The following is a 20135-nucleotide window of genomic DNA, read 5'->3' as shown; positions in this document are numbered from 1 at the left end:
GTGTATAATGTGTAGGAAAATGATGAATACACTAGATTTTCCCAAAAATATACAGAAATATACACTACAATGACGTCTGGCGTAGTTTTTGTAAGAAATGTTCACTTCCGCATAAAAAAGCCTCGGCACGTGACCTCCCGCGTGTGACGTAACACGGGGGACACAAGGGGGAGAGCGGCCGGTGTAACGTATTAATAAACATGGATCCCAATGCTAGTTTCGAAACAGAAGACACAGAAGAAGTTGAACATGAATATTCGAATGCATATGACGGACCACAACCTTATAATTATGAGCCTGCTAGGCGTCTAAGAGACCAGGAGCAGCCAAGGATTAGAAGAAATAACGGCCATCGGAGAGAAATTGAGCTGTGGTGTGAGGAGAACCAGTGGAGAACTGGGCAGCTATCTTGGTGAGTGACCGGCGTTAGCTTCAGAATGTTAGCTGACGTCACATCACAACATTGTAAAGTTAGCTATCATATATCAGGCTATAACTAAAGTAGCATAGATAATATAGTAACGTTACTGGCAGGACTGTTGATACTGATCCATAACAGAAATGCGCAGGTATCAGCCGTATGTCGCGTTACCTAATGCAACTCCACACTACGGCGCTGTGTACCGGAGGAGAGACGCGAGATACGGCTGATACTTGACGATCTGGCGGAGAAAGGTTGTGGAGCCTCCGTTGATATGTCGTTGTAAATGGCTTGATGGAAAGCAGGTTTGTAGTCGGGGAGGGTGCACAGCTGATTGCAGCAGGTGAGTGGAGGTTGAGCCGGGAGCCAGGAGTGACAGCCACCACGCACACACAAACAACACAAACAGGGGGAAACAAACAAACACAAAGGAGACGACTGGAGCAGTACAGCCACCACAGCGTTACCTAATGGAACTCCAGACTATGTCTTACGGTGCCGTTTACCGGAGGGGAGAGAGAGAAAGCAGCGAATGGGGGGGGGGCGGAGAGAGAAGTAATACGGTTTCCTAATAAAGCTGTGGAGAGTATGTGCTGCAGGGAGGTGGATGCACAACGCACCCAGGAACGAACGCTAGCTCCGGTCCTTTTTACTGTGGACTCGATGTCCTGACAGGCTGGTATTTGTGCAACCTGCACAAGCACAATACTGCACCATGATTACAAATGTTGAAATACAATGTAAAACTACCGAAAAATACCAGCTCCTTAAAACACAACCGCTCTACTCAACGCAACTCTACCATACCCGCGGTCAGAGAGCGGAGATGTGTCCCCTGTGTGATGTAATATGACGCGTTTGACGTATGACCTTAAAAAAAAGCCGTTTTTAAGAGCAGAGCTCAAAATTGCTCCTTTCCCTCTGAATTCCTGCACTTATGTCTCGTAAAACATATCAAATCCTGCATTCACTTTTTTAATTGTAATTTTCAAGCAAGTTTAAGCATAAATGTAGAAAAAATAAAAACCTGCAAGATGCTCTTTAACGTTTGTATGCAATTGTGCTAAATTCAACACTGGAATCAAGCAAATATTAATATGTTTGCATGAGATTAGTTATTTATATTTTGATATCACTTAACTATACGTTTAATACATTTAAGTCAAGCTAAGGTACATGTGATGGTAGCTAGTTAGTACTCTTACCTGTGAGGCCTCCTTCAAACAGCATAATAACCAGACTGTATCATTAAAACTAACTACCCGTTCTAGATCCTTGACTTTAGACAAACAATTCAAAAGACAACATGTATTTAAAGAACAATCTTTATTTGAATGTGCCTCTTAACCTGATATATTAGTTATACAGTAATAGTATTGACAATCTAAAAAAATTGAGCAACTCAACAGTCAACTTTATGTTTCTTATTGTCTCAAGCATTTGTTATTTTCATTTTCCCCCCCTCATATTCAGTGTGGACGGATTAAGACATTGTGGTGTCTATAGAGCTGCAGAGACTTCAGGGAGAAACCTCCGTGTGATGGACGTCCTGTCTGTTGGTTTGGAGAGGACTGAGGGTTTTTCCTCTGTGAGGAGGTCCAGGCCTGATGGAGGAGCCCATGCTGGGCAAAGCTGATACCAACTGCACAGGCCTAGTCTGTCACTTTATTTGACTAAATGTGTTTACTTTAATAGTTTTACACCTTCTGTCCATATGTGCTTTTTATTTAAAACATGTTTGATTAAGTTTTGGTTCACATTTCAATAAATTGTATTTGGACTCCTTTTGTCCATTATTCTGACTGAAGATTGGCCCCATTTATTTGTGACGTTGCAAACTCTTCGGTACAAGGCACAAGTGATGTGAAGCTCATAAAGCGAGGCAAATAGAAATAATCAGCTGATGGAGTGTAGATGTGGAAATAGGTGCATTCGATCAGCTGACTGTTTTTACAATAAAAGTACTGTACTGGTCTTAAAATCTCATAGCATCAGCTTTTAATTTTCCTCTTGGATGTTCTTCTTGACCCTCAGTGAAGGAGAAAATGTCGTGTCTTTCAGGCATGTCCTTTCCTAACAAAAATTACAGGAAACATAAAACATATTATTGCAGAACAAGTGTGTTATTTATGAAAGCGGTGTGTTTGTGTGTTTAGGGGCTGGAGATATAATTATTTTGTAATTGTAATGTTTTTTGTTTTTATTTCAACAGTGAGCTACAAAGAGAATCAGATTATGAATGAAAAGTATGAAGTTCATCAACATTGAAATATATGTTATTATCAAAATAATATTTAACTGTTATCAAAACGTAGTGCAACTGTAGAAGCTTGCTCTGTTGTCTCACTGAAATAATAACTTTTACCACGTTTTTTACAGACAATATTGAGAGATAAATAGTAGCAGTTCTCACTATGTGTTAAATATCTTTGCCTTTAATACATTAAATTAAGAAAGCTGACAAAATCATATTGCTTGTTAACATCTAAATGTATCTTTTTGCACAGAAAAAAACCCTCAACTTCACTGGTGTGTAGGTGATCTAGTATTGTCTAATAGAATGTATATCAGTGTATTAAAGTCAATACTTTCTTGATTCTTTGTACAGTATGAAAAAAATAGTATTTGTACCTTTGCTGAAGTTCACTGCTGTGAGGAGTCCAGTTCTGTCACTCTCTCTCTGGTCCAGCCTGTCTGCATCACCTGGACACCTTAAACAAACAGATATATATGTAAAGTACCATGTGTACAAACAATATAACTGATTCTCTTCTGTTGAACATGTTGGATTGTGTATTGTCCGAGTCAGGGTCCTTTTTATTTTACTGTAACTTTGGAAGTTGTGTTACCAATGCTTGCTGTTTATTTGATACCCATTTGGTAATGCAATTCATAAAAACAACAAGGTTTGGGTTTGTTCTTCAGATGACTGTGATGTTAACGTGTAAGCTCAATAATGAACTCCAGCTCAACCAACCATATTGTAATATCTAAGTAATCATCTTGAAATATGACATTAATAATTGTAATATACACACATCTTGTTGTGAGGTTGATTTCACATACACTACTTCGACATTAGCTTGTCTACATACTTGAGCATAGCCAATTTAAATTAACCTTAGCGATGCATACAGTTCCTACCTACATAATAATCATCTCTCTAAGTTACAAGGATGACCTTATTTTATCAACATCAAACAGAAGCCGTTTGTTGTACAGTATTATCCCACTTAACACTTGTCTATTTCGTTTTAACCTTTATAAATATAGTCTATGATTTTAACTTGGAGGCTACTATTAGCATCGTTAGCACCGATGTAGCTACCACTCGCTTACACGCTAACCCAAGCCGTAACATTAATTACGTAGCTGATTAAAATCATTAACACATAAATAAGTACTCAAATTTCAGTTAACCCAAAACCGCATTCATGCACCGTCTGTTTCGACCGCAGAGCGAGTCACAATATTCCGATATATAAGCATGAAGAACAAACAAACACGGCCGGGGGCAAGTTTTGTTCCCTGGATGAGCTGAACAGGCAGAGTGCCTGTAGCTTCACGGAGCAGCTAGCAGAGAGACAAGAAGCTAACAGCAGCAGTCACTTCACAGAGCCGTCACTCAATGTGACCACGCCCTAATTTATGCAAAAACTTTAAGACCTAATATAAATAAAAGGGTCGTGTTAGAAAACAATTCACTCCCAGATCCATAATCATGAAGGTGGAATCTAACTATATTCATCATAATATTTATTGCATCCATGGGTAGAAACATGTTTTTTTCTGCTGTAAAGTTGGGCATTTTAACATGGGGGTCTATGGAAGTTGCTCCTTTCTGCAGTCAGTCAATATCGGCCAATATATGAACTGCAGTGTGTGCCACTTCCGTATTGGCGGCCCGGCTCTTCCACAGAGTTTGCCGCTTGGTAGGGACTTGAGTAGGGACTAGAGAAGGGACTTAAGTAGGGACTAGAGTGGGGACTCGAGAGGTGACTCGAGAGGGGACTCTAGAGGGGACTCGAGAGATGACTCGAGAGGGGACTCGAGAGATGACTCGAGAGGAGACTCGAGAGGGGACTCGAGAGGGGACTCGAGAAGAGACTGGAGAGGGGACTCGAGAGGTGAGTGGAGAGGTGACCTCGAGAAGAGACTCGAGAGGGGACCCGAGAGGTGACTCGAGAGGGAACTCGAGAGGAGACTTGAGAGGAAACTTGAGAGGTTACTTGAGACGGTCGGTACGCCGACAGGACACGGGGAGCTGGCGTCGGCCGGTACGCCGACAGGACTCGGCGAGCTGGCGTCGGCTGGAGAGCCAACAGGAGACGAGGTGCTGGTGTCGGCCGGTACGCCGATAGGACACGGGGAGCTGGCGTCGGCTGGAGAGCCAACATGACACGAGGTGCTGGCGTCGGCCGGTACGCCGACAGGACTCGGCGAGCTGGCGTCGGCTGGAGAGCCAACAGGAGACGAGGTGCTGGTGTCGGCCGGTACGCCGACAGGACACGGGGAGCTGGCGTCGGCTGGAGAGCCAACATGACACGAGGTGCTGGAGTCGGCCGGTACGCCGACAGGACTCGGGGAGCTGGCGTCGGCTGGAAAGCCAACAGGAGACGAGGTGCTGGAGTTGGCCGGTACGCCGACAGAACACGGGGAGCTGGCGTCGGCCGGAGAGCCGACAGGTGACAAGGAGCCGGAGTTGGGACCATGGCTGCTGGGTCCGGTACTTGAGCCGGAACCATGGCTGGAACTTGAGCCGGAACCATGGCTGTAAGGTCCGGTTCTGGAGCAGGGACCATGGCTGCTGGGGCCGGCACTGGAGCCGGAACCATGGCGGTTGGGCACGGAGCAGAAGCCTGGACCCTGGATGTGTAAGCCAGGTAATGGAGCACGGAAGCATGGCTGTGTGGGCCAGTACTGGTGCACGGATCCATGGCCTTGTGGCCGGTTCTGGAGCCGGAACCATGGCTGCTGGGGCCAGAACTGAGGCTGGAACCATGGCTGCTGGGGTCACGGCTGCAATCCTGGCCTTGCGTCTCCTAGAGACCTTTTGGAGGCTCCGTGGACCTCCTAAGGCAAGGCGGGATCCCAAGAAGGGGTTTGAGGCTTGAGGTTGGCACTCAGGGCTACTTTTAAAATCCTTAAGCCACTCGGGCAACAAGCTCCAGAGCCAGGGTTTGTTAGGAAGCCTCCTTGGCCGCTCTTGAAGACACCCTCATCCACTTGTAAAAAATATACTCAAGAGTGTACAACCGTGGATCCAACTCTTGAGGGGGAAAAATTGCTGGGTCCATATTGGTCTGTTCGTACTGTCAGGGTGTGTGGAAAATGGGACCCAAGTGCAGTTTAAAAAAGGACTAAAAAGGGTAAGGTAACAAAAAGCAAGCTTTATTATCAAAAAGCCGAAGGCATGAAAAAACAAGAAACTAATTAACAGAAACAAAACCCGGGAACACGACAGACAGGAACAAACTTACAGACGGGAACAGGCAGGAGACAGGGACAAGCATAGGTGACAGGGACATGAAATGACGACGAACAGACATGGAGCACAGGGGAAGCCAAGACTAAATACACAGAAGGGTAATACCAGGACAAGACACAGCTGGCAGGGAAGGCAGAAACACAAGGGCAACAGGTGAACACAATGAGGTACAATCAGACACAGGAGGGAAACTAACGACAGGATAACAAGACACAGGTGGGAACAGAACAGCAAAATAACACCCAAACAAAACAGACTAAACTAAAACCGTGACATGACATTAGGATTGTGACACTTTCGAGGCGAGCCGCAGCTCATCTCAAACAAGCCTAGTGGCTCTGCAGCAGCTTTACTTGACATTGAGAAACGGCCAGAGTGCTGCTGTGCCTCCTGTCATCATTAATGGACGTCTCTTTAAAATGACCGCTCAGAGGAGAGGATTTCCTATTTCTCTAAACGCCTGCTGCTTCCACTCCTCTCTCCTCGGTTCCCCTCCTCGAATCCTCCGCCATACAGTATAAGCCATGGCTTATACTGTTATGGCTTATACTGTACACAGTAGGGGTTTCACAACTACCAATATTTACTAGTCGACACGTTTTTCAAAATAGCAGTCGACTAGTCGTTACGTCATAATAAAGACACACAAAGAGAAGTGTACAACTGTATTTTATATTGGAACTCATACAGTAACATTAAACACTGCATTTTAATTTGTGTTACATGGCTGAGTAAATAACAAACAGTAACTGGACTCACCAAAATCGACAGCAAAAAACTCTTGTTTACATAAATGCCACGTAAATCCAGTGCGCAACAGCGCATTGCGCAATACTTTATTCGCTGTCCTCCACGATAACGTCCACCTTTCCATATTTTTGGTTTGAACACCAACGCATCGACATGTGAGGGAAGGAGGCTTGACCGCTTTCGGGTGACAGTGTTGCCTGCCAGGGAAAAAACCCTCTCGTTCGGGGTGCTTGTGGCTGGAATATCCAGGTAGCTCCTCGAAAGCGGGGGAAGCGGTGCACGTTTTCTGCCCACCACTCCAGTGGATTATCTATTGTGGGGATATGCGGTGTCCGCTGGCAGTAATCCCGTAGCTCATCATCCGCATCACTGTTGACCCGTGTTTTCTTGCTGTTCGTTTGCCTCTGTTCAGTGCTGACGCCGGTCCGTTGCTCACTGGTGCTAGCATTACTGCTAGTGCTAGCTGTCGGCAGCGGGTGTTTCATCTTCAGATGGTTGCGCATATCAGATGCATTTGTATTGTACTTCAGTACAGCTGTACACAACTGACACTTCACTGTGGAGTTGGTTACATCTTCGTTGAAGTACTGCCATACATAAGAATGTCGGACGTGTTTTGTAGCATTTTGCAGCACCTCGTTTACCTCCATTTTTTTCACAACTAGTTAACAAGGGCCTACAGCGCCGACTAGTGGTAAAGGTAGTCGACTAGTCGATTAGTTGGTGAAACCCCTAGTACACAGTAGTACAAGCCATGGATGTATAATAAGAACTGGTTACAGCGTCGGAGGCGGAGTCTCGTTCTTTCCTGAGCTGCTCATTGGCGCATGAAGGCAAAATGGCCCAACTTTTGAGAGAGCACAACGTCACAGATTACCCGTCATGCCTGGCTGTCAGAGCAGAAGTACCGAGAAGTAGGCCTACCCACTCTCGGCTCCCAAAAAAAATACTTGAGAGAGAAAATAAATGTAGATTCAGCTTTTAGTGCATTTTACAACTTTAAGGACCAAATTATTCTAATAAGGGCTATAACATAGTTCATACTGGGTAGTTTATTTAGCACTTTGTCGTAAAACTGTTGAAATATAAGACTATGAAAAATATGCAACCAGAAAGACTACAAATCCCAGAATCCCGGTCCCGACTTACTCCCCTTTTGTGTATGTACAGCTCTCAACATGCCCAGACTTGTCGTGATTTTCACCTCTTTTAATACTTTCCGCCTGATTCTGAAAGAAAGAAGTGAAATATGCCAACGTGACGGCCGTCTTGGTGTGTGGTGCGAGACGGGAGATGTAGTTCATTGAGCGGTTTCACACAAAAAAAGTGTTACTTCACAGTTTTACAACACATTTTTATTTTTTTGACTTGTCAAATTATCTTTTAAATTGACAAACATCTTATGTGTAATTCGTGGCACAATTCAAACGGGATCGAAAGATAACCTTTTTCTCTCCATTGACTTCAATGCATAACTTTTCCGAAATCAGGGTTGCGTTCGAATAGTCCATTTAGCTTAGGAACCTTCCTAACCGAGTGAAATGACCCGGAAGTCCCTCAGTGGCAGCCATGATAAGTGCCGTTTGAATTCTTTAGAATGATAGCAAAGGAGGTTTCAAACTTCCTTTATAACCTCCTTTAGCTTAGGAACCACTGGACCTCCCTAACCGAAAGGAGAGGAGAAAATGCCGCCCCACAATGCCTTGCAGCCGCAGCATTTGACGTCACACAACAGTCGGCCGTTCACGCACACAAACGATTATGACGGAGAAATTATATCATGAAAGTTACGGTGCTTATTAAGCATTTTAAAACATATGTGGTAAGTTGCCAAAGTGCTTTGTTTTGAATGTTCATCAGTATTATAATCAAAAAGAGAAATATGAACGTTAGTTTTTACTGAAATGATCAAATAAAGTCAACATTTCACTGAGCTATGTGGGGTTTGTTCAACTTTTAAAAGATGTTTGAATAGTGATATACACAGTGATAGGTGTTAAAGACTAATGTTTATAATAAATACATTTGTATTGATTTTAAGATATTTTTATAGTTCATACAATCATACGTTTTGGGATCATTTGTATTAAGGGAGGGAGAGGGTGACGAGCATAAGTTTCACTTTCATTTCAATTCCAATTTTGTTCATGAAGAATATGTTTCTCTGTTGTTCATAAAGCATAAAGCAACAGCATCAGAGCACGGTGCAGAGTCTCTAGATGAGTCCGTCGTTCTGATTAAACATCCATGTTGTAGTCCGCTGTATAGAAAACTGTAGTTTCCATAGTTTCCCCACAGCAGCAGACACACACAATGACGTCCGCTGGCGCATCATAAACACGTCGGATAGTGAAAGTGCATTCGGATTCTCTAAAGTACCGCAGTCTCTTCTCCTAAGTCCTTTTGAATTCTCCTATCCACTATCCCTTAACCCCGTGACGTTTCACTCAGAGGTCAAGGAATAGGAGATAGGGTTAAAACGTAGGAGCTGATTTTTAAACTATCCGAACGCAACCCGTGTTAGAATTTAGGAGCTGATTTTTAAACTATCCGAACGCAACCCAGGGTGAATATTATTGTATTCTCTTTTTTCGGAGTTGCACTTTGCAGACGGTCCCTGAGCACTCGTTTCTTCTCCGGCTGCGGATAGAGACCAATGTAATGTGTCCAGCTCGGAGGACGGCGCGTATTGGCTTTTTTTGATCAAAATGTGATTGTAGTTCGTTGTCAACCTTACCACGGTACTTAGGAGACGTCATTTGTGTCTGAACAACGTTTTGTTCATGAGTTATTGATCCGTGAAATCAGAATCTCCCAATATCGTTCCAACTTCACTGAACTAAGCCAGAAGACCGTCTCATTTCGTAGACCGCTCGGTTTGCTGTTCCTTCATTTTATTTTTATATTTATATACATTTATTTTGGACGAAAACTTAGTGTGAGGAAAGGCATGTGTGGCGTGAGTGCGTGAGATATGGGTTAATTGCGTGACTCTCACGCTCAATGCGTGAGTGTTGGCAGCCCTGAATGTAGGCTAACTCAACATTTTAGCAAAGTACAGTAGCCTACTTAGTAGAGAATTATATACAAAGGTCCTGATCATGATAGGCTACAGGTTTTAAATGACACGCCAATCAAAGTCATTCTAGACGAACTAGTTGCTTTAAATAATGACTGAAACTTGTATCCCCTTGTAGATTAACAACGCTAGGTACATTATGTATACTTTATTACTTAACAAAACATATTCTTGTTATTTTCTGAATTTAAATGTCACCTGGCTTCTACCTTTGACCTCATGCTGTCAGCCAATCAGGAGCGTCCTTCTGAAGCAGCATCCAATCAGATTTGACGGAGCACTATTTGAAAGCCGCTTGTCGCTGTTTTATTTACCTGCTGAAATTGATGTCCAAGGATCCTGTCGCTAAATCGTGCTTGTTGGTACTAAACTATATCCCCGTATTTTTGTTTGAATCTGTTTGCCCTCGTTGCAGCCAAAGTTGACATGTCTTCTGTTGAAGTTCGTGCTGTGGTGAGTAAACTATAGTTCACTGTTTTACTGCATGTCACGTCAATTGTTTGCAAAGCTCGTAGCTTCGCCAGCTAGCATTGCCGGTTCTTGGCTTGATTTTATGTTTACATTAGCTTATTTAACAGGGTTTTTATTTTCTTAAGCTTCTCTGTAGTTTGTGACTTGTTTCCTTTTCTCTTTCAGCAGCTCCCAGCCGGAGAGAAACCCATGAAGATGGGTAAATCCGTCGTGGGTCTGAGGAGAGCTGCTCTCGGAGAGATCACCAACTTTAAAGCAACAGCAGCAGCAGTCAACACCAAGGTAAGTTACATCATCATCATGGAAGAACTGTTTGGGTCAGCTACTGCTCTCCATGTTTCATGCCTCCTTTGTAGCTCTTTGAAGTGTTGTGTATCAGCCCTGTGAGCCAAAAATAACAAGAAACCCCCTAACACACCTGCACATGAGCTATACTTTAAGGCTAAGAGTATGTGGGCACTATTCATAAAGCTAAAACCAAGCAGCACATCATGTTGCAGTTCATGTTTAAACATGCATCTTTCCAAACTTGTTTCCTTAGAAGACGGGCCCTGCCAAAGCTTCATTCAAACCCTCAGTGAAAGCCTCCATTGCCCCAAGAGCTATAGCTCTGGTGCTGCCTATGGCCCCGGACCCTGCAGACCCCCTCCCCACACTCTCAGAGGAGTCTGCTGATGTGTCCATGAAGGAGGCGGAGGAAGAGGAGCTGTGCCAGGCGTTCTCTGATGCGCTGCTCATGGTGCAGGATGTGGACGAGGAGGACGGGGACCTGCCGCAGCTCTGCTCAGAATATGTCAAAGATATCTACAGCTACCTGCACGTCCTGGAGGTAATTCACCCCTCCAGTAATGCTCTCTTCCCCCACCCTGCAAGGTTGAGTGTTACATCTGTTTGCCTCCACAGGTGGAGCAGGCTGTACGACCCGACTACATGCAGCATTATGAGATCACTGAGCGCATGCGGGCTCTCCTGGTGGACTGGCTGGTCCAGGTGCACTCCAGGTTCCAGCTGCTGCAGGAGACTCTGTACCTCACAGTTGCTATCATGGATCGATTCCTCCAGGTAGGAGCGGTCTAAACTGTCTTTTCTTTGTGTTTTGTGAGCTGTTTGTAAATGTCTGCCGCTGTGCTTCAGGTCCAGCCGGTCTCTCGCAGGAAGCTGCAGCTTGTCGGTGTGACGGCCATGCTGGTGGCATGTAAATACGAGGAGATGTACGCTCCAGAGGTGGGAGACTTCGCCTACATCACAGACAACGCCTTTACAAAGGCTCAGATTCTGGTGATGGAGCAGCTGATTCTGAGGGCCCTGAACTTTGAGCTGGGACGCCCTCTTCCTCTCCACTTCCTGAGACGGGCTTCCAAAGTGGGAAACGTAGGTTCTTGTAAACATTTACCACGGCAATATTGTCTGGGCAATGTTTAAGGACTATATTGGACAATGCTGTGTAGAGCTACAGTATCTATCAATCATTTCACTGCGTGTTCTCAGTTTGACCTTGCATAAAGAGCTACCAGTGATGTCTTTTTTTAAATGTATTTTAATTTTAATTGATTAGGTAATTTAAAGAACTCATTAATTCTAGATTTGCCCTACGGGAACAAATACTATAAACAATCTTTGAGATTTTGTAAAAAAATTAATGAGATTTCACTGGTTTGGATGGTTGTGCCTCAGTCTGATGTAGAGAGACACACGCTGGCCAAGTACCTGATGGAGTTGACGCTTCTTGACTACAACATGGTGCACTATCGGCCCTCTGAGATCGCTGCTGCTTCTCTGGCGCTCTCCCAAATGCTGCTGGTAGCCCTGCCCTGGGTGAGTGATGGCATTAGAGGGGCATCTACACTTAAAATGTTTAATTTTCCTCGTGGTAATTTTTCTGTCTTGTCTCAGTCTCCTCAGCAGCAGCACTACTCCACTTATGACGCCGCTCACTTGAAGCCCATCATGCAGCACATCGCCAAAAACATAGTGATGGTCAATGAGGGGAAGACAAAGTTCCTGGTGAGTTGAACGACCAAGTATAAGCATTAAAGTTTTGATTTGTAGTAAAATAAAACCCTTTTTCCTCTGCAGGCTGTGAAGAACAAGTACTCGAGCAGCAAGCTGATGAAAATCAGCCTCATCGCTCAGCTGAACTCGGCCATCGTCAAGACCATGGCGGCTGCTCTGCTCAGTAATCCTTGAGAACTTTTACATAATCAGTGGATGTTTCACTTGCACTTTATTTAATATTGATTACATTCTGTGGATAAACTATAGTACTTTTTTTTAATAAAATCTTTTTAACATTTTAATCCAAGCATTGTGGTTTTGTTCATAGCTTGTGGGAGAGAAACTCCCTCTGGAGCGAACACGGGTAGCTTAACATTTGCAGACTAATTACATGCACAAACTTGTATAACACACTGCAGGAAAGAGAACCCAAAAGGTATAATGGGGCGGCCCTTTCGGAGAGCTTTCACTGTTTGTAAGCCAGTTGTTCCCAATAGTGGTCTTGTAAGATGACAAAAGGCACTTTTTTCTTTTTGGAGAGGAACCTTAACTCCAAAAGGGTTTTGAACGGGACTTAAACACTGAACTTTGACACCATCTGATCTGTGTTGCAGATCATTGCCAGATGCAGTAGCAAATCCTGGCATTTTTGTATTGTGAAACACTAAATATTGTGACATGCTAAATAGAATGTAATAGACTTGTCTGACATTGATTCGAAGCTCTCCAGTCTATACACTTAACAGTTCAGAATTTCATCACTGAATGGATCTAGAAACAAACATTGGCAATGTGATACAGTGTTGTGGTTACAATATCTTAGGAATGCATTAAACAAGGACTTTAAACATGTGGAACAATGATTAGATTTGGGTAAACAAGGGTCAGTGACCTCTAAACACCATTTTTGCCCCGTACTCAATTAATTTGCCAATTATGACAATTTCATACACATTTTTTTTCATTTGGGACAGGCAGGGTCTGGAACTGCAACCGGACTGGTTGGCACACTCAATCCTTACACTGATTTATTATACAACCATCTGTCGTAGTACTCCACTCCTTGAAACAGTCTTGTGTGGAATCAGTTGAGTTCCCCTTTTAGTAACGCTCAAGTATCTGGGAACTTCACTCTGGCAGTGACATGTGATGTCTCATTTGTGGTTCAGTAGATGAAATGAATGAGGCCACTGTGATGCAATGTAACCCTTACTGAGAGAATGAATCCCAAGTGTGAGGTCACGGTGTCGTTAATCCACAGCGTCACTCATCTGTTATGAAACCATCTGAAGTCCAGCGAGAGAAACTGTCTTCTGTCTTTTGCTTTGTCCAAAGTGTGCAGCAGCGTCACACATTACTCACAAAGACGGTTAGCTCACGCAGAATAACGCCATTTATAGTCCCGCGTTCCCTCACACACTGTGCCCGACTGACTGTGCTGGTGTGTGGAGGAGCATTGTACTCGCCAGACTGACCCTGACTTCACCACCACCACCCTCCTCCTCCTCCACACTGACTGAATGGTGCTGAGCTGCTGCAACACAACAGACATATTACATCTTATATATAGAAAGAAAGCATGTATTTTGTATGCAAATAGAAAGGGTTCTACTTTTAAGAACGTACATATTTATTATACATTTTTTAGATATTTTTGTCTTTTAAGAAACTTACATTTGAATGACCAAAAAACTAGTATAATACTATTTCTCAACCTAACTTTTATTTCTGGCAGTGTGGGCTTTGAAACATTACTTAAATGTTATGAAATGTAACTTTATTAATGTAATGCCTGATTAAAAAAATACTTAATTAAATATTATCATTAGATAATACTACAGCAGGATTTTCTTGTTGAAGTTGGTGGAGGGGAATTTATCTGCTGATTATTTTATTATTTAGTTTGTTTTTTGTCAAACCAACAGTTCAAACCTTAACAGTATTAGTAATGTAATTATTAACAGTAAATGTTTCTACTGAAGATGTTTAGGGCCGGCTACATCAGCGAATACATATCTAATAATGTATATCTTATTAGGACTAGGACCAATCGACCACTACATAAATACAAAATATTGTTGACCAACGTGACCTTTTTATCTGATTAAAAATCAGATCAGTCGATGATCATTTGGTTTAGAAAAATTATAATGCAAAAATGTTATCTATGTGTCTAAAGGAAGATGATTAGGGCAAAATTATATACACAAGATCAATGGGGGAAAAAAATGCAAATATTAAGGTTAAGCGTTAGGGTCAGAAACCTTTTTATTGTGATATATGTATATTTATTGGATTTTTTTTTAACGTAGTATAGGCTATTTAAATGTGACTACTTTAAGACCAAACGTCAAAAACGTTGAAACATCTGGTAAAAATGCAGATCAGACGATTAAATCATTTAGTCAAAAAATGATAATAACAAAACATATGTCCATGGATTATCTCCACTTTATCCTGTGTTTTTTGTAAACTGCTTAATAAACACTTGTGTTGTCGCAGAATAGCCTGTTTTTAATCCTCTTCTTCTGTGGTGATGCGTGCTCTGCGGGGATTTAGGGGTTAAAGCGGGGCATTATTTGACTCATTAATTCCCATATCTGCCACACGGGGGGGACCCGAGGAGCCTCTCCTGCTGCTGCCTTTCCTGCTGCTGCCTGTCCGCCTTCAGTCTCACTGTCTGCTACTGCTTTGTTGTCCAGCCGGAGGAGGTCACTCAGTCCGAGCAGCAGTCCGCTCACAGCGCACTCAGGAGCCGCAGAGCAGCCGCCGACTCTCCGAAGAAAACAATTCTCTCCGCAGTTTGACAAAACAACCAAGTAAGTAAATATACGACTCTTGCTCTCTATACGGAAGCTTTCTTTTCTTTATTCATGTTTTTTCCGCGAACACGAGGCATGTGAGGCTGCTGTGTTCAGATCGATCATCAGGTTGTCGATTAATCGGTTCTTCGTGACAAACGGCCGCATTTCAGACATGTTGATGACTTTAATTGAGTAAACAGGACTGGTGATGTGGCGCATGTGTGCATGATTTATGTAACATATCTGACACGATGAGGAGCTTCAGTATTAGACCACTTGTTTGGCCATAGAGACACTGAAGTACAACTTTCAACTTCAAACTGGACTCAAATAGTAATAATAACAGTACTTTTCAGAGTCCAAGTATCAATGAGGCTCTTGTTGTAAAGCACGCAAAACAAGTTATAAGATAACGTGAAAAAAAATGTGTCAGAAGAACTTTACAAACTTGTTTTAAAGCCCTTCAGGACAAGCATTAACTGTGCAGATACACACTTTTTTATTTGCATGTAATCTGGTGTAACAGAAACTGAAGTGAATCAACTTTTGGGACTTTGACCCACACTTTGTACCCTTTTAGTTAAAGAGAAACACACAGAAACAGAGCAGTTTAACATATATCAGTTATTTGAAGCTGATCCAGGCAGTAATCTAAGATTTTAAGACGTAATTTGATTACAAGTTAAAAGGTTTTATTGATTTGAAGTGCCTTTTATTCCCGTGGGAGTATAAAAGCTTTTCAATATTACACAAGTAAAAAGGCATAGAGGGAAAGTCTGAAAAACGTTTAGATAATTTGAGGTAGCAGAAAGGGTTCTGGTTCCTGTTGTGGTAACTACTGATTGAAACCATCATGGGACACAGGGTTTTAGGCTGTTAACTGAAAAGTTAAAAATAATGATTATGTGGATTATTCTGACATCTATGCAGTCAAAAAACAGTCATAGATGCCCAAAGTGACATCTTCAAGTTGTTTACTTGGTTTGGTATTTTGTCTAATCAACAGTCCAAAATGAATAATAATAATGATATTGTAAGACCATCAGCAAGTTTTTCCAAACAGCCACCAATTTAAACGCCAAAATTAATCATTTTTATACTACCATTTTCTGATCTAATGTCCATATATGCAATAGAACACGATTTATTTATTTTTTTAATAGTTATAGCTTACTTTTAGAGTTTAAATAATTTAAAAAAATGTATATCTGTTTTTTGAAAAGGACTTAATGGAGGTGCCGGGATGTCCGGTTTTTGTCTCGATACTGTTTGCTTATAATTTACAAAGTGGTATTGTTTGTATCCCAGGAAGACTAGACTAAAATGCTCCCATTAGATAAGCTAGTTAATGGTTGGCATCAACTGATCGACAATTTGTTTTAGGCCTGAGCCGAACCCCGAGGCCAACCTGACTGACCCACGTCGGCACAATATTTAATCAATTTACAAAACATCCAGCTCTTCTTCTGCAGGGTGATTGTCTGCATTACAGATATGGATGTGGGTCAGTGTTGTGGTGTTGTTGTGTTGTAGTGTTGTTGTCAGTGGCATCAGTCAATATTTCAGTTTTCTCCCTTCCCCTCTTGCACATCGGTGAATCTTGTCCTCAACTTGCGAGGCAGTAAATCAGTCCAGCTGCAGGTCGGGCTTCACTGCGGTGTGACCTTAATTACCTTTCCATACACGGGGAACCAAAGTCTTGTTGAAGTGCTTCTGCCGGAGTTCTATCAGACAAGAATGTTTTCGCCCACAGGAACTAGTTAATCTGCGTTCTGAGATATTTAACACAACACCCAGTCTGTGTGTTTCAAGTGTAGAAAAACCTAATTCAGTTTGCTTCTCACAAAAAAGAGTGAAGTCTGTCTGTTTGCCGGAGACTCACCCTTAGTGAGTCTATAACCTGTTTACCCTGTTTAGTGTAATAAGTAAGTAAGAATCAAGTAAAGTAATATGTAATGGAATAGCCCTGAGGTGTAATTATGGGTTTAATAAGGCTTGAGCCTTTCGAGCTGCTCGCATTTCTCCTGCGCAAAGAACAACATGCATGGTGGACTTGAGATGAAAGGCTGTAGCTGTCGGGGGCAATTTTCTTTCCTGACAACGAAAATGTACTTTCTTCTGTCAAAGCCCAGCAATAGACCAACCAATGAATGTACCTACTTTTTAGGTATTGTGTTTGTATTTTCACTTGAATATTGTCATTCTTTGTTGGTAAGCCAGTTTTTACTGGACTTTGATGGGAACATTTGAGAAAATCTGAGAGACAATATGTATGTCTGTCAGCCAGATTACGCAATGACACACATTTCATGAGCATTGTTGAAAGGGTGCAGTATCGGCCAAGGAAAAACCTATTACATGGAGATGGCCTTGGCAGAGGTTTGGACAGCAGAATTGTTGTGGTTTTTTCAAAGGAAATCTCACCACAATTACAGGTTCGAGCCCCTTAACTGTGAATATCTGTGGGTTTTGTTGATTGTAAATGGAATATATTTTTGGTTTTGGACTGTCGGTCTGACAAAACAAGTTACTTTACCGAAGCTAAGCAATGTGCCAGTCAAAAATGAATGTATTTGTTAATAGGGGTCCGTGTTTAGGTGAAAATGCTGATGAGATTGAGTATTAGTGGAAGTGAGGTTTCTGTTTACATGCCTCACGTTGTGGGAGTGAGCGCCTGAGTTTGGCACTAAACAAGTATGAGATTTGAGTGACTCCATTTTCCCACACGCCCCCCACCTCTCCCTTCTGCGGCGTCGTCATGGAAACGTGCACAGATTGCTCCTTTCAGTTGACGTCTGGGAGGCCCGAACTAGTTTTGCCACCTCCGAGTGGTACAACACTGAATTAATGATGGTGGTGGATGGGGTTAAGTTACCACAGTCAGTCTGAACCTCGCTTTGTTTTGGTGACTCCCCCCCCTTTTGTTCTTACTGTGTGTCCTCCATCGTCCTCACCCCACTAGAAGACAAGTTGTTGTCACTGCAGCAGTAAATGGAAGAAACCATCAGGATCGTCTCTTAAAAACTATTCTATTCTCTGAAATTGTGTCAGTGGTGAAAGTAGTACTTGGGCCAGAAAGTAGCGAACCCACAATATACAAATACTCCTTTTACAATGATGTGAAAGCACTATTAGTACAGTATTATTGGCTAGATATAGCCTACTTATCGTATCAAATGTGTTGAACACTTGTGTCAAACACTTATTTAATGAAACCATGTGAGGAGTGAGGATGGGAATTGTCTCTTTGGTGGAAACATGAAAGTGCTGGATATTCTGTGTGCCCACCAGCAGGGTTTGGAGGGTTACATTAAACATGTTTTCCTTAACAATTAACATTTTCACGTGGGGAAACAAAGTATTCACTAACCTTATTTTTATCAAAATATTAAACTAATATGTAATCTAATTACTTTCCATTGCCTCTTTGGGCATGACCAGTTATGCACAGCCTCTTACATTTTAGACAAGGTGGAAGCAACCAGCAACGTCAGGAGACTAATGAAATAACCAAGATATTTTTATCTTTCAAATTAAAGTGACTTGTTATCCTATTACTCAACAAGATTACGCACAATAAAAGACACTAAAATAATAATTTTGACCAGACATTTTTATATTTAATTTACACTGTCTTATCTTCCCACACCAATGTACATAATGTATTTAATATACTAGAGCAGGGGTGTCAAACTCAATTTCATCCCGGGGCACATCAGCATTATGGTTGCACTCAAAGGGCCGGTTTTAATTTTAATTATATATAAATATACATATGTAAATATATTATATATATTAAATAATGTATTATATTACATTGTTGGCCCTACATTGGATTGTTATCAGTTCTGGTAATATCTTTCCAAATAACTACGTCTGAAAGCAGAAGTCTAGGGCAAATAATTGAAAGTAAATATTCAACAATTACACCAATTGTATTGTATTGTATTGTATTGTATTGTATATTATATTCTTTGAAAGCTCTTGCGGGCCACATAGAATTAGGTCGTGGGCCAAATTTGGCCCCCGGGCCTTGAGTTTGACACCCCTGTACTAGAGTATCCATATCAGTGCTTGAACAATAAGCGGTTTAATTTATTAATTGAAACACATTTCTTATACAATCCTTTTAGATTTCAAACTGACTGGACTAGAATATTGTGATGGACATGGTCCACTTTTGATGAATTCAACCAAAACATTATGTTATCTCTGTGCATATTAAGCTATGTATTGAGCTATTCGTAATTTTTACAGTGCATCCTTGTAGGATGTTTTTTTGTATTCACAAATATTATTTGATTGGCTTTAGTCAATTTCCACGAGGTGTTACACATCTTTACATCACCTAAAATAGACTTGTGTCCGGTGTCTCCGAAAAAAAAGTTTCACGGTGAGAAAAGGGCGCCTGTTAAACTGCTACTGCTGTTTTATTAAGTAAAGCAGCCTCACGGTGTGTCGAGTTTCTCCTTTTGTTTCCAGAGAGGAAATTGTGTCTGAAAGCTGCCATTGTTGAGGAGTCCCGTCAGAGTGGGACTGTGAGAGCTGCGGTGTTATTAAAAGGGTGTGTAGGTGGGGTTTATTTCAGGTGGAGGGAGGAAGAGAAGGGGTGTCAGAATGATTCATCAAAGAAAATGAATTCATCGTTTTAGTCATTTTCATAACAAACACTGGATTTGGATGTTGGTAGGATTTAAAAAAAAAAAAAAAAAAGCCATTTATTACCTATCTAAAGCTAACTCTTTAAAAAATGCAAATGTTCTCACATTTGTCAACCAAATTGATTCATTTGATAAAAATGTATTTATACTAAAAAATAGAAATGGTGATGTTTGTATATATATATGTTAGAATACATCATGATGAGACCATTCCAGCTGCCTTCATTAATACATATACACTTCCAAGATGATCTAATTACTATATGTATTAATTACTGAATAAACCATGATAGATTTCGCTTTTAGTCACTCCACAGATAATCACCTGTATTTTAGTGTCTTTCAGCTCGTTGTGCCATTTATCTTGCTCAAATGTTATGTTTTTCATTCTCACCTACAAGAACTTTTTTGCCAAGAAATTGTTGCAGAACGTACAACACATTTTCGCTTTTAAATTTGTTTGTTC

General features: G+C 41.7%; 2 protein-coding genes across 3 annotated transcripts in view; both read left to right on the top strand.

The window, feature by feature from the left end:
• The first annotated feature begins 9350 nt into the window (after positions 1 to 9350).
• LOC307028738 (G2/mitotic-specific cyclin-B2-like) lies at positions 9351 to 12506 on the top strand. Of its 2 annotated transcripts, none has more exons than XM_079664006.1 (8): positions 9351 to 10191; positions 10378 to 10491; positions 10751 to 11038; positions 11113 to 11271; positions 11344 to 11580; positions 11884 to 12024; positions 12103 to 12213; positions 12286 to 12506. In XM_079664006.1, exons 1-8 carry the CDS (start codon positions 10165 to 10167, stop codon positions 12394 to 12396), a joined length of 1188 nt encoding a protein of 395 aa, XP_079520132.1. In that variant the 5' UTR covers positions 9351 to 10164; the 3' UTR covers positions 12397 to 12506. The 2 variants fall into 2 exon arrangements, with proteins under 2 accessions (XP_079520132.1, XP_079520131.1); XM_079664005.1 differs by having other exon boundaries at positions 9362 to 10191; positions 10375 to 10491.
• A 2294-nt stretch (positions 12507 to 14800) lies between these two features.
• LOC307030720 (CD82 antigen-like) overlaps positions 14801 to 20135 on the top strand; it is a 48414-nt gene continuing 43079 nt past the window's right edge. Inside the window, exon 1 of the mRNA XM_079667335.1 lies at positions 14801 to 15023. The gene's annotated coding sequence lies outside the window, so the exon portion shown is untranslated. The remainder of the gene's footprint in view (positions 15024 to 20135) is intronic.

The sequence above is a fragment of the Notothenia rossii genome (genome assembly GCF_949606895.1).
Source record: "Notothenia rossii genome assembly, chromosome: 2".
Classification (NCBI taxonomy): domain Eukaryota; kingdom Metazoa; phylum Chordata; class Actinopteri; order Perciformes; family Nototheniidae; genus Notothenia; species Notothenia rossii.
This window is presented reverse-complemented; position numbering and strand designations above follow the sequence as displayed.

Excerpts from the sequence above, each read along its gene's own strand:
- LOC307028738 (XM_079664005.1), top strand. The coding sequence starts at position 10,165 with ATGTCTTCTGTTGAAGTTCGTGCTGTG. Across the intron at positions 10,492-10,750 it reads CAGCAGCAGTCAACACCAAG|AAGACGGGCCCTGCCAAAGC; the intron begins GTAAGTTACATC and ends TTGTTTCCTTAG. Across the intron at positions 12,025-12,102 it reads TGCTGGTAGCCCTGCCCTGG|TCTCCTCAGCAGCAGCACTA; the intron begins GTGAGTGATGGC and ends GTCTTGTCTCAG.